We start from the raw sequence: 14,886 nt of genomic DNA, 5'->3' as shown, positions 1-14,886 counted from the left end.
ATTTGTGTATGAAGATCTATATTTAGCAATGCTCAGTTCTTGGCTCATGCAAACCGACTGATCCATAGCATTTTATATGTTTGCGGAACTCTTTGCAATAAAGGCCAGTTCCTTAAAAATAAAACAGAAGGAACGCTGTAGTATTGTGTTATAGTATTCTAGCTCTCAGAAATGTTGCTGAGTTGTTTTAGGCTAATGGTCTAATGTCACAGTTGTTCCCTTTCTTAAAATGGAGGGAAAGATCAGAGCACCATTACCTTTAACCGGAAATTATAGACTTTTATTTTTTCAGAGGATGTAGAGTTTTACTCTTTGGCAGACAATGTTTTTTCATTTGATAAGAGACCAAGGTTGGCATGCAGTGTGGCTTCCTCTGTTTGTCAAAAAACATAACTTTACATTAAATTTTCTTATATCAAATATTGAAAGGAGGAAGAATTCTATGGCTGGAATCCACAGATCTGTTCTCCAACATTTAAAATTTGTGGGTTTGTGTGTGTCTTTATGATACAACGTACCATTCCATATTGTAACATTCAATCAAATTCATCAAAGGTCCAATGACAAAGAATTGCAAATAAACTGAAATGCTTCAAATACCCCATCAGGTTCATGTACCTTCAGTTCTGCCGAGCTACTTCTTGACATATAAGTAGAGAACATTTCAGATGCTTGGACTTAGCCTTGTATCACCAACACAATTTATGTGGAAGACAAGTAAATTAAAATGAAACAACAAAAAAAAAAAGGCACCATTTGTCACTGTCACTTGAAACTTAAGACTAAAATTTATTTTTTCCAGATTGCTGCATTTTAACAATAGTTGATTCTCTCTTTATTGTGAAAGCACTGATGCTTCACTTACATTATAACATCATTCTGACTACTGGAGCTTTTATGCCTGGCCATCAAATACCACATCTAGTAAAAAGCAGTGTATAGGGACTAAGTTGTCTCTCACCAGGATAAAACTTCTTTCTACTTAGCAGCCACAGAACACAGACAAGGTACTTCAGGGTACTGACTGCACATCCCAGTTAAGTAAAATAATTCTGACTTCACTCTCACACCTCCAGATAGTTTGAGAAACAGAATACCCCGGGAGCAACCTGCCCCAGTCTCACTGCTAAAGTATGACTTTAGCGTACTTCATGATACACTGTGCCATCTCCAACACTGTTCTGCTGGGTGCAACTCCAATGTCTTACCCTCAGCTGCTGTACCCAGGCAGGAAAACTAGTGCAAGCAAGTGGACTACGGCGCCAGGAAGAAATGTGCAAGTTTTAAACATTGCTGGACTGAAAAATAGAGAGTGATATGGCTTACTGGTATTTCAGGAGATAATAGTGAATAAGTTAAAGAAGATTTCATCCCAAAACATATGTTGCTTTCATTTATAGCTAAGCTAATGTACACATATATTTTCTTATTTTTATAGGTGTCGAGCAACCACCTTTTTCCCCCCACAAAGATCTACAAGTACATGCATGGCACTTCCTACAAAACTGTCATGGGCTAAAGGCTTGCAAACAATGATTTTTTTCTTTTTTTTTGACTAAGATATATTCACCAGATCAAAATATAATCATTTAAATCAACTTCTTCCTGAGCAACTTAGAATTTGGAATGTGCTGAAAAGTTTCAATAAATAAGTCAAAGATTAACCAGCTTAAAATGTACCTGTTAAAGGTTACGTAAAGTATATTTAATGACAGAGAAATAGGCCATAGGACCAGGAATATTAGATGCTATGTGCCAGATAAACTTAAAAAGTACCATTCAAGGAGAGGCCAGGTTGATTGTTACGAAAAATACAACATTAAAACCTAGCGAGTAAATCATTAAACAGGTTTTGTATTGAGAATATAAGTAGTGATGGCTGAAAATACCATTAAATAAACAGATAAAAACAGACTTTACTGTAAGCGGCAGTGAACTTGCAGGAAGGGTGAATGTGTTAAGTGACTATATTCTGTTAAAACATTGGCAAACAAAGGATTCAAATAGAAGTTCATAAACATGAGCATACTAGTTTTCTTTCCAAAATATAACAACTCCACAGTGTGTACACTAATCATTACTCTTTCAATGTAATTTCATAGAAACCACTTAAAATATACAATGCAGCAGATTCATATTTTAGCTAATATGTTAGTTATTATCTGTGCCATTTTCAGCTTTCTTTACATGCTCCCTCACAGTAGTGCATTGCTACCATCAACCTGGGATGTTAACTGTGAGAAGAGAATCTTCTTCCTAATATTTTCTGTAAGTTAGCATCTTGTCTTAACACAATTACACTTCTTTATTTTCATTCCCTGTGTGTAGATAAAGACTGACTTGTGAAGAAGATGAGCCATAATGTTTATTGGCTGTCAGCAGGCTCATGGAAGAGGAAACCCTTGGAAAGCACATTTGAGCTTATCCCTAGCTTATATGCTTCATCCATCACAAAATAACTTTTGCCTATTATTGCAAACTGAAGTATGACCTTGTATACGGCAGCTGCAGAATCAGGAGCAAAAATTGCTCTGTAGATATTTGAGAAAGGATGTGAGATAGACAGAGGTGGATTGTCCTTGTCCTGGCAAGCAGCTGCATCTCCTCACCTCTGCTTCTTTCCTGTGCTCTAGGGACAGTATTTTATTGCTATTATCCTCTATTAGTCCAGCGTCCTCTGGCAACAACAGTGCACAAGAGGCCAAGGCCTCATCAAGACCCCCAAACTTCCCCCTATTCTGCTATGGAGCAGATGGCCAAAGAGCTCTGCCCAGGGCTGCCTGCAGGTCTGCCACTTCTGCACCACCAGTCCTGGCAGGTTGCCGAACAGCTGGCAAGCACGCATGTCACAGAGAACCTCACCCTGGGGACACCCACCTTAAAGACAATGTATTGGAGCTATTTCTCTTTCCCCCTTCCAGCTTCCACTGATCCCCTTTCTAGTGCTGGTAGATAATACTTGTAGTGATTAACAAGGGCAACTTTCACAGTGACTCTCTTAACAACCTATGATTGAATCAGCTTTGGTTTCACAGAGTGTATCTTCTTTTCTTTGTTTTATGATTCTGAAATATTTCAACTAGAGAAGCTGTGTATGTTCATATTGTTAATTTTCCTTCTAGCCATGCTAAAAGCAGGAGTTTGGTGTTTGCTCTGGTGGGGCAGCTGCGTTCAGCTTCAGATGTGAACAACTAAACTCTGCAGTCACAGAAATACAGGTCATGCTTAATAAGAGTTACAGATCATCTAAGTTTTTTAATGACTTTCTCTATATATCTTTGGATTTGTGACTCATAGGAAGAAAAAAAAAAATCTACAAATACCATTCCTGAACATAAAAAACATATTCTGCACCTTGTCCTTTAAAGTCGAATAGAAACATACTCAACTGCTGAAACAAAACTCTACCATTTAGGTTACCCTGCCTGGCACTTTTAATTTGTTGTTGCCATTCATTGGCCTGGTAGCTTTTCCCACTCTAAGAACTAGAAGGGTTTACCAAAAATATCTGGTTCCTGTAACTTGCCTTACACCCATAAGTATTGACTTGCCAAAACAGCAGCCTCGTTCCTCCTGCACAGGGTAATTTAAGAAGCCATTACGAAGCCCCTTTCTGAGCCTGTTATCCTTGGATGTGCACACACATCCAGCAGTGGCTCTGATCATACCACAGGGATAGCAGTGTGCTTTGGATAGAAAGAGGCACTCCTCCCAAATGGCCCACTGCCTGTAGTTCACATTGCTGGTAGTTAATGCCACAGTGTTACGCCATGGAGACTTGTTTCTGGACAAAGAGAGAGACAAGAATCCACGAAATTTACTTTTCAAGACTGCCTAATCTATTCTTTTATATTTCTCAGCTTCCCAAAGGACTATTGTGTATTCCAAAAGTCATTTTGTGATAGATGGTAGGTACTTCCCTCTTGAACTATGCTATAGCAAGGATGCTATAGAGCCAACACTGTATAATGAATCAAACCTGCAAAACCAGGTATCTCCCAATGGCTCCAGCATGTGGGAATGGTCTCTTCTGTTCCATTTCAAATCTGCTGCGCATCAACTCAGTCCCTTAAGGAGTTACTTTTAATAATAATTAAAAAAAATCTTAAGAAATTTGCAGGGGTGACCAGAAGAGAAAGGGCAGCTCTTCCATCCATCACCTTTTATAGATATCCTCTAGCCACTTTTCATCATCTTCTTCCTCGTCATCTATCGGCTCCTCTGTTTCCAGGGGAGAAGGAATGAAGAACTCAGGTCTGGGACGTGGTTTCCTGATATGAGACTTCAGTCCAAACTTGCGCTTTAGCAGGTGGAACTGTTCTTTGACATAGTAATAAAACTCGTATTCATATCTCATGCGTTGGTAGAGGATCTGTATTGCTTCTGGAGAGGGGACGGTCTTTTTCACTGTCACAGTCAGATTGCCAAGTTTCCTATGTTCTGTAAAGATAGAACAAAAAGCAACATGGTGGGTGCTGATTAATGAGACCAGACCTAAACTTTTACAGTAAAAGAGTAAGGCATGGCCCTACTGCACTAGTGATATAAATGAGCTCAAGCTGTCTCCTTAATAATGAATTTATTTTTAACAAGATGTGCGAAAATACAGATGTTTTAAGTCAGACTTGCATGTTTAAATATGGCTAGTTCGTACATGGCATTTGGCACTGTTTGCAGTCACCAAAGATCTTAATCATCAAACGGTTATCGGAAAACACAAATTAGGTCACATGAATTATGAGCATAAACATGTAGAGAAACACACAATCTTGCCTAGCTTTGGAAATTTGATGCATGTCAAGTATATCAAGCCCACCACTGAGCTGAACTAACCGGTTGTTTCCTATGTGACATACGGTGACTCATCTCAGTTGTGCTTTATTATAGTTCAAATCTAAACAGGTATTTATTGACCCGAATCCATTTCAGGCTAGCACTGAAGCACTGCTGGGATCACCACATGACACCTCAAGACTGATTGTGCCTACGAAATTTCTGATACCTGTTAATTAAACTAGACTCATCTTCCTGCCATGCCCTGGGACAGGAAGAAGATTTCGATATTTTTTTCATCACTTGACAACTTTTGCTTTAGTAAACTGAAATACAACACCCTTAATTGTTCATAAAGAATTTGAGCTACTAACAAAAGTAATGAATTACCTCTTTGCCTCCTCTCTCAATAGATTAATCTACCATTATAGATTAATGTTATTTAAATAAGATGTAAAGCAAACTCTCAAGGAAATAATTCTGCTGTTTTCTAAAAGATGGCAACAGGCTGCCAGAGAATCCTAAGTATTTTTTTTCTCCAAGACAGAGATGTAACTGAAAGTCAACTGTGAAGGACAGAGAAAGCTGGGAGTATTGACCTGTAGTATCACTAAATCCCCTCTATCAACTGCAACTTTCTTTAGGAAAAATGGAAATGATTGCTACAAAAATGAAGTACTAACTTATACAATTAGGTTTCCTGAAAGCTCAGTGCTCCACTCCAGGAAGTCTCATATGTTACTCTAGGAGAATGTGATGTCCGTGGAAATGACTATAATAATAATAATATATATATAATGGCCAGTCTTCGCAGCGAAGATCCGGGGAAGGTCTTTACACCTTCTGGCCTGCGCATTGGATTTTTTAGGTGAGACACAGTGTGTGCGGAACTGAGCCCACCCTTTAATCCTAAGGTTCATCTGCTGGGGCCAAGCGAGCTTGGACGGTGGCAGTGAGGTCTTCAGGATGTAGATGGGTTACCTTTTTACAGGGTTAACAAGCTCCATCTGCCCGGGGAGTGTCCCTGACCGGGAAATGACTAATAGCTTCAGAATACACCTGGGTACAGATATGGCAAGATGAAAAGGCTTGCATGGAAGTAAGGAGAGCCAGTTAGACATTAGTAAAAAACCTTTTTTGTGGCAAGGATAGTTAGGTAGTGCAGTAGCACATACATGTTACAAAAGCTGGATCTCTGGAGGACTTTAAGAACAGATTAATTGGTTCTCTCCTGAAGAAAGCCACTTGACTAGGGGGTGCATTAAGGCCATTTTCTATTACTCTAAACCCAAGAGATTAATTTTAATCTTGTTGGTCCTTATTTCATTTCCTTGCTCTTTGCTACAACAGCAAGGTCTTCATGAGAACATGGGGGGTTGTTTTGGTGTGGGTTTTTTTGTTTGGTTTTTTGTTTGTTTGGTTTTTTGTTTGTTTGGTTTTGTTTAGGTTGGTTGAGGTTTCATTTGTTTGTTTTTAGGATAATGTCTTGGCTTCTACTGCTCATTCTGTCCTTAGTATTTATATTTGTGATGCCACAAATGCCACACAGAAATCCACATGATCTACATGACTACATAGATAAATTGTTGCAGTGAAGAAGAGCTGGATTTTAAAATGGAAACCTAATTCTTACTGTAACAGCAGTTCTACAAGTTGGAAGTATTCAAAAGGGTCAGGCCATGAAGGATGGCAAAGAAAAAATTTACAAGGAGTAAGTATACAACAAAGGACATTTCATGTTTCCAACTGAGTTCCAGTGGCAGCAACCACTCTCACTTTCAGAGGGAGTACCTGAATCAAAATGTGATTTTACCATAGGCAGAGTTTTGCTCACACAAGCAGAACAAATTGAGGTCTTCTCAAGCACCTGCCAGCAAAGCTTAACATTTGTTTAACAGCTCTACAGAGAAACATGTTTCCATAACTGGTTACACATAAAGCTAAGGGGTGCACTGATGGTTCCTAGAAGGAAAAGTGAGTTGTTCTTGGGATGCCACAAGCAATGTGATTATTCAAGGGAAATAATGAAGAATAACTTCTAAAGGAAGAGAGGAATTTTAAGCAAAGGCAAACTCTTTCATTCCAAGAGGTAATACAAGATGAGTAGGTTCATCTAGCAAAAACAACAGCAATGATCTTTAGACAAGAAGTTTGTACAAGATTTTAAATCTTGAAAAGTATAACAGATGGGGAGAGCACAGCAATGTGAAAATGAATTGTTTTCTCTAAATTTTAAAAGATTAATATTCATACAGTTTAGGGTATCCACACCTATAAACAAATTTGATTTTCAGTCAATGGACACACATTTTCCTCCTTCAGAGTAAAGAAATTAGAGCAATACAACTGAGGACATTTTAATAATACTACATAAGACAAGTGCCGCTGGGCTGGACATTCTCATATTCATTGGACTTCATTGCATCACACACATCTGTGGCAAAAAAAAAGTTATATCTGAAATAGCTATTCTCTCTCTCAGTTTTGCTTACCAACTATAGAAGAATAATTTGAAATGTAGGAAGAATATGATACAAAGACAGAATATGTTGACTAGCTTACCCAGTGCAACAGTGTTTTAAATTACAAAAAAATTATTTAAAGCATTAAGTCTATTCTGCATTTGTAGGACGAATGGTTTTCATTAGTTGATAACAATTAAAACATGTGGTTCTGTAATTAAATGGAACTTTCACACCAAACTGTTTAGTTCTTTACACTGAAGTCTGTCTCAACATATATACTGAAGTAATTAAACAGCTTAGTAGACAGAATTCTTTGTTCTTAAATTACAGTGATGTATGATGAAATATGCTCTATGTAACCTGACTGTTTATCAATTTAGTTTTATTTCAATAGGAGTACAATGATTAAAATTTATAAAAACAGAATTAAAACTACATAAGCAATCTTTAACATGCTGTTTAGGTAACAAAAAGTATAGGGGAAGGATCATGAAATGCTTGCATTTGAAACAGGTATTAGCATAGAAAGCACTACCTGTAGTTACTGAATAGTGTGAAATATTTTGGTGAAAATATTTGTGTTTACCAAGAACTTATTCTCTTCTACACAACCTTAACCCATGATCAGAATAGACTAACAAATGTCTCATATTTTTAAATTCTCAGTCAAGTTGTTCAAGTTGCCTTCAGGTTGCCATCGATGGGTATGAGATGACCACGCTCCAGGAAGGCCCCTGTACTCAGCCTGCCCTCGGGTGAGAAGGAAACTACTTCCTTATGATTACTGAGCACTTCAAGACATTTCTTTCTGGTGCTTAGCTCCTGCCAGCTTTGCAGTCTGGTTTTCTTTACAAACTCAGCAGCAAATACACACTACTAAATATTGCATTTATTAAGCTTAAGCCTTTATACTGCTTGCCAACTTCATTTTTATTTTACATAAGTTATTTCTGTTACAGAATACTCCATTTAGCTCACTGGAAAAAGCTCTTTACTTATACAGTCCCTCCAGGACTCTATGTGGGAAAAGCCACTTTCACAGCTCCAGCTCCCTTCGGTGGCTGCTTCTCCCAGCAGAGAGAGGCACTTGTGCTCAGCCCAGGAGCGCTGCCAACAATGACAAGGTGAAAGGACTGTTTTCTTGGGGGAGGGTGGGGGGCAGTCAGTGGGGGCAGGACCAGCCAAAGGCAATGTACTGGTGGTGTGCCAGGCAGGGAGCAGCCCAGTGCTGCAAGCCAGGACAATACACTCCTCCTCTGAATTTGCTGTTACAGTGGCATAAGAGGTTCCTGGATGTGCGCAATTCTTCTTTGCTCCATGCGCACACCTATGGCTACAGAAGTATACATATAAGTGACAGAAACACCCATACCCTGGCAGGCTGCAGGAGCAATGTAAATTTTCTGGCTCCTGTTCTTTTGCCCTGCAGCATCATCATCCGTAACTCCAGTGCATGAAGAGCTGTGAGGTGCGGGTTGTTGGATGGCTCCAGCTGGGATTGTGCCTGGCTGCAGGCTCAGCCTTTTGACAAAGCAAGTGAACTTCGTTTTTTTTTTTTTTGCACTTGAGTTTTATTTAGACTGGTTTCTAATATTAAATATCTTGAAAGGCCCTGTAGTACAAATATGAATGAAACCACAGAACTGCCCCTTGAAACCAGTAAGCACCTCTCCTCATCACAGAAGAAAAATGGAAAATTAGGTAGATCTGGCTTAAAGCCAAAATACCAACCTGCATATGCTACATAAACCCAGCTGTCCCACTAAAGGATCCCCATTTTATGACCTTTGAGGCAGCTAAGCAGATGGAGGGCAACAAACTACACCATTTACTTCTTAGGGTTACTTTTCTAAAACTGTGTTTGCCTAGGCATTCTTTTAAATTACTAAAAGGAATGCACTATCCAGTAATGCAACCTCCCAGTGCAGCCTGCTCATACTTTGAATTAAGACTAAATTTTTATGCAGATAGGGATAAAGAAAATCAAATTTTTTTTGGCTAACCAAGTCATGAACACTTACTATTACTTTCCACACACTCACTTTTTTTTTTTTTTTTTAAGTAAGAACTTGATATTACTCACTGCAGCAATCCAAACCATAGGGAAAAACGGGGTTTATACTCTGTGGCTCACAAAACCTTGAATTGCCATATTTAGACAAAATAAACCTAAAGGCATTCTCCATTTCAGAAGAGGATTTCAGCATGACATGCTCTCCAGCATCCTGCTGTTTTGGTGGGTGTGATGCAGAGGCTGCTCCTCACTGCTGCTGCTGGATGAAGCCCTCAGGGAGTCCAGCACCCTTGGGGATCCACTGCAGGGAGGTGAGCCAGGCTGCAGGCAGTGCAGGATGGCTGCAGGCCAGCAGAACTGTGGGCTTGCCTGGCTAGTGCTCGCGGAGGAAAAACTCCATGCCGAGCTCTGCTGCTCTTACGGCTGTGTGAACATGATGGCTGTCACAGATAGAGCAAACTCATTTCCTGGAACTACACAGGGAGGCCCTGCATTTCAATCGTATGCAGCTGAGCTACAGCACATACCTACTTCTCCACAGTTTTAAATGGCAATAAATGTATGTCACTGCGGTTAGATGTGACGTATCGGTGAGGACCGCTGCTTGATATGCCTGCCAAACTGGGCCAGCACTGCTGGGGTGCCAAACAGGGCTCTGATGGCTATGCTTGGCATGATCCGCCCCCAGAATATCCAACTGCAGCTCAGCAAAAAAAGACCCTGGTTCCAGGCTGGAAGAGGGATGGTAGGCTGTAGCTGCACTGCACGATGGAGCACCTTGCATAGGAAACACACTGGCTAAAGGAAAACAGCAACAGTGGAGAAAACCCAACACAGTCACCAACCAGGTAGAAGTGTATTAAAAATCAAAGCTGATGGAAAAGTTAAGTAGTAATTTGTCCCACAGTATCTACTAACTTTATCTGAAATACTGTGAACCCCTATTATAAGCCTCTTTACTGCTAGCTTACTCTATTCTGTAATTCCCATCAATAAAATACAGTGTAAGTTTTAATAACATGTAGGTAAAAAAGATTAGACACTCATGTGCATACTGACAGTTATACCAGGCTCACTAGCAATGCTTGCTTTGTTTTACCACTTCATCCTGAATTACTCTGCTGCTTTGCTGACATGGGACAACTCCTAACTCTAGGGGATTAGGAGAACTCTACCACACTGGCACACAGCAATTTCCTATCTCCTCAAGATCAGATATGGATCTCTCTGAAAGGACAGCTCTCCAGAGGTCAAGGAAATTCACAGACTTTCAGAGATCCGCAATCCTAGGCAAATCCTATTAATTAGCAATCAGGGATTTTGGAAGCAAATACACCAGACTGTAATTAGCACGGACACCATAAAATTATGTCTATCAATGACAGAGACTGAACTAGGTGAGACAGATGCAGCAAGTTCTTTCTTACCACTACAATGAATAAAGAAAGCAGAGGGAAGAATAATCTCACTGTTAACCTAATATAATTTAATTATTTATATTAACATAGACAATATTCAGGAAGCTCTGACAATGAGGGGCATGCCAAAACAGAGATTAGCCAGAAAGAGCTCACAGAGATAATCTGAAAGACATGTAATCAAACAACTACTAATGCTCACGGATGTAAACATCAAGAAGGCATGGCATAAAACCAGCACAAGGAAGAAACATATAGAAGAAAGAAAGAAAAAGGTTAGTGATAAATGATAAATGTAAGAAGTAACATGGGCTAATAAGGCCTTAAATAACAAAAGAAATATCTTTCTACAGTATGCAAGTAATATATATTTGGAATATATTGCAGAGGGCAACACTGCAGTGATGTGGCTGTCAACTGAACAATGCAACAGTGATATGCATTCAACAGTGCTCTGACACTACTTAAGGTATTAAAAGGCATTATCTGTATTATGAAACACTTGCCTTACAACACACTCAGCAATGCAAATATATAATTTTCTCCATGCTTTGTAAACAGCTACCACTCTCTGAGTTCTCCTCTCCAGCCAGTAAGTATTTATCATGAAATTTCTAACTCTCCTCCTGGAAACTTCATGGTGTTATGCCTTTGCTCCTACCAGTAACAACATGGATTTCCAGCTGCATGGGACACTTCAGCCGACCCTCCCGTACCATACATTGCCTCTGCTCCTGCCTCCAGCCTGGAAAAGTGCTGTATCTCACACAAGATCAGATAACAGGTCTCAATGGGATCTTCTAAGAGACTCCTTTATTTGGTGCATTTTAATGTTGCATTCCCAGTTCAGGTAGGTTACCACAGAAGGAAAAGAAAAGCTGAAAAATAACCCACATTGGTAGAGCGAACAGGCAGATTCTTATGAGAATGTGGTCAGGTACTTTTATAGCCATTAAGCAACTTCTAAGTTGAACTAGACAGAGCTGGAGGTGCCAAAACCAAAGTCATCTGCAGAGGAAATGCCAGGATTGTCTAATTTGAATTGCCAAAAGAACTGCTATGGTTGCAGTTCATACACAATTTCTAATGTATCTTTAATAGCTGTTTAAGTGTTATTGAATGAATCCAGTTAAATCTGGATCTGACAAAACCACAGTTTAAAAATAGGTTCTTACAGATTGCTTGGGAACAGTGTTGCATAGTAGGTTATGCAGATAATAGCATTAATACTTTTTTGCAGAGAGGAGAGAGTTGCAGCGACCAAGACAAATTTCAGCAGTGCTTACGAGCAACGAAAGCTTCACCACAGCTATGTCATGCAGAAAATCTGCAGAGATACAGCCCAGGACTTGAGAATCTAGAGCAGGCATACTGCTTGTGCTTCAAGTCACGGTAGGCTGCTATGTATGATTTTTGTTCACAAAAAGGAAGCGATGGAAGAGACGTGCTGTGCAAGTTAAGATGTCCAAGAGGGATGGAGAGAGGTAGAGGTATCTTTATTTCCATATATAGTATTGGTGAGTGAAACACTGGCATATAGCATCCAGTTTTGTAACCACATCCTAAATCAGACAGAGTACGAAAACAGCCTCAGAATGAATAGTGGGGTTGAAAGGGACACTTTGGAGAAAGATGATAAATTTGTTCTGGTCAGCTTACCAAAAAAAGGAGATTGAGAGGTGACTTGTTTACAGTATCTGCATATTTTCATGGTGAGAAAACTATGGGTACTGAAGGGTTGGAAGCAGAAACCAGACAAATGTGCACTGGAAGTAAAGCACAGCTTTTTTAAAGTGGTGAAGGTGATTATCTCTACAACAAAACAAAAATAGTTGATTTGCTATCACTTGATATTTTTGCATCAATGCTGGACAACTTAATGAACTCCAGATACTGGTCTCTATGTAGAAAAGAGACTGTGTGGCCTGTAGCACACGAGAACCCAAGTTGAAAGACCCAATGATCCACTTAAGTCTTTCACAGATGGAAGTTGCAAACATATTGCTCGTTTCAGCTTCCAAGTCAGGAGCATCGCATGCAAAAGCCTTTTTGTCACTGCCTTTGAGATACCTTAGACACCAATTTCACTTTTGGAAGACGTTTGAACACCTAATTTGCTACTGTTTCCCGTTGTTGACTGCTTAAACCTACTGGTCACCGTGCTGTAGTGTCAGGACTTGCAGGAATGGGAAGCAACCCTACATTTTTAAAAGAAGTTGTTCGATAATGTGGCCTTAAAAATTATTAATTCCAAGTGTGGTCTCTTCCTGTCTTCCTAGAGCATATATATGACTGCTTATTTCTTTATATAAAAATAAGTCCTGAAATGAAAAATGAAAGCAGAAATACTAACTAGGGCTAAAGTAATGGCCAATAATAAAATTTATGCACTGCCAAGGTAAAACCACAACTGATAGGATATACAGAACTGGGAAGATGCATGTTACTGTACAAAAGCTGATATTAAAATGAAGAAAAAAAAGGTGCTAACAGTTATTTTCTCCCTTGAGAGAAGGTTGCCAGTTCTAAGATTTTCTCCCAACTATGTCTGCACACAGACAACTGGAAGCCCCAAAGTGGTTTTATTTCTTATTATTTCAAGTTAAAGGCAGTCAAGAGAAAATTGTCTCTTTTGCCCTTAGGTTCTTTTGTGTATAATGAGTGACTGAAGGCAGCCAGGGGCTGAGGCACTGCTGAAAAAGGAAGAATGCTACCAGAGCAGAAACAACACACTGTTCCTTTCAAGTTCACCCCCTCCTGGCCCACAGCCTGACTGCCTTGGCCAGCTGCCAGGAGATCGGGACAAAGGCTTCCTCCTCTGGCCAAAACTGAGGAAAAGGGTCCGTTGTTTAACACAGGCAGACTTGTTTCAGCAAGAGAAAAAAAATAAAAAGAAGGGGAATTATATTAACTGGAAGTCCTGGGAGAGGAGAGTAATCTCATAGTGTGGCTAATGCAATTCTCACCCCGTGCTTTTCCTGGAGAGGGAACGTCTTGATTCTCTACTGTTCAGGCTAGAAGGCAAAGTATAATGTCTCAACAGCACTAAGCCCTAAGGCTGCCAGGGTCTTCTCCTCCACTGAGGTCACTATGAACCAGAAACAAGAATGCATCTCTCCTCCTTCCAGGAAGCTCCAAGCAACCGACTCTGCTCTCCATGCCTGCACTAATGAGCTCATGTGAAAGGTGAGCATCCTCGCTCACAAAAAGACAGAAATTTCTACGTACCTCTAAGGATCTGACAGATAGGTAAGCCAAACATATAGTTATCTCAGGACTTCACAGTGACCAAGGCTCCTGATTGGATTTCCACAGGGTCGTTAAATCCAAGTCAAGCTGAATTCACACTTGGCTTTTCACTGCCTCTGTAACAGAGCCTGCAGCCTTGGTCTGCACTGAGGAACCTGAGACACCTGGGATTCATTACAATTTGAGAGGTTGTGCCTCTCCTGGATATCTCTGAGGCAGATGCTATTGCAGAGGTTACAGAGATACAGTGGCTCTTCACGCCAGCATCACAGGACATTTTTTAGGTGCTTAGAAGGTGTTCAAACACCATCAAGATTTACACATGCATGTATATATTCCAAGCAATACATTTTCCTCCTGAAGGAAATGTATTGCTTGGATAAATAGCATTTCTGACATACTTGTGAGACTATGATCTTTGAAGATGAAGGCCTCCCTATGTACTCCACGCATCTGCACCAGCTGGGAACAAAGAAAGTTGTTCCCACAGTACCTCTCACCTGTCTTCAGTGACTGACATGATCAGCTCCAGCACACCCTGACCGTTCTTGCTTGTGCGTCTGCAGCAAGAACAAACCACAGAGGAACCAGAGCTTGCTCAATGATCTTTTAAAATTAAATCCCATTTAATATTACTGTGCTGACAGGGAAGAGTTACATGGGCACATGGTTCTGCCATCTATCACCTTGTTTACAGGAAGTATATTCTCGGTAGCCTTAACTATTTTTTTTTATGGACTTGGCTGAGTGAGTGTGAAAGCACACATGAATCATAATGAGAGACTTAGAGGGTATGAAAAGCCACTGCTCCTGCACTCAATCCTGCAAAATGCTCTATGTCTGCAGTGTTTCAATTAGTAATTTCATGCCAGTGTTAGAGAGACTGGTCAGTATCAAAGTTTTCAGGATAGCCTGCACGTTAGTTTAATGACAATACTAGACCTGACATAAGGACTAGCACGCTTGA

At 40.0% G+C, this 14,886-nt stretch overlaps 1 protein-coding gene across 1 annotated transcript in view; it reads right to left on the bottom strand.

Moving 5' to 3' along the window:
- Positions 1-755: 755 nt before the first annotated feature.
- The window catches only part of UST (uronyl 2-sulfotransferase), a 152,890-nt gene continuing 138,759 nt past the window's right edge, over positions 756-14,886 (bottom strand). Inside the window, exon 8 of the mRNA XM_050316281.1 lies at positions 756-4,440. Coding sequence (XP_050172238.1) covers positions 4,157-4,440 — 284 coding nt within the window. The 3' untranslated portion in view covers positions 756-4,156. The remainder of the gene's footprint in view (positions 4,441-14,886) is intronic.

Source organism: Myiozetetes cayanensis, unplaced genomic scaffold (genome assembly GCF_022539395.1).
Source record: "Myiozetetes cayanensis isolate MyiCay16 unplaced genomic scaffold, myiCay2020 scf2-11, whole genome shotgun sequence".
Lineage (NCBI taxonomy): Eukaryota > Metazoa > Chordata > Aves > Passeriformes > Tyrannidae > Myiozetetes > Myiozetetes cayanensis.
Note: the sequence above shows the minus strand (reverse complement) of the source record. Positions and strands in the feature narration are given on the sequence as shown.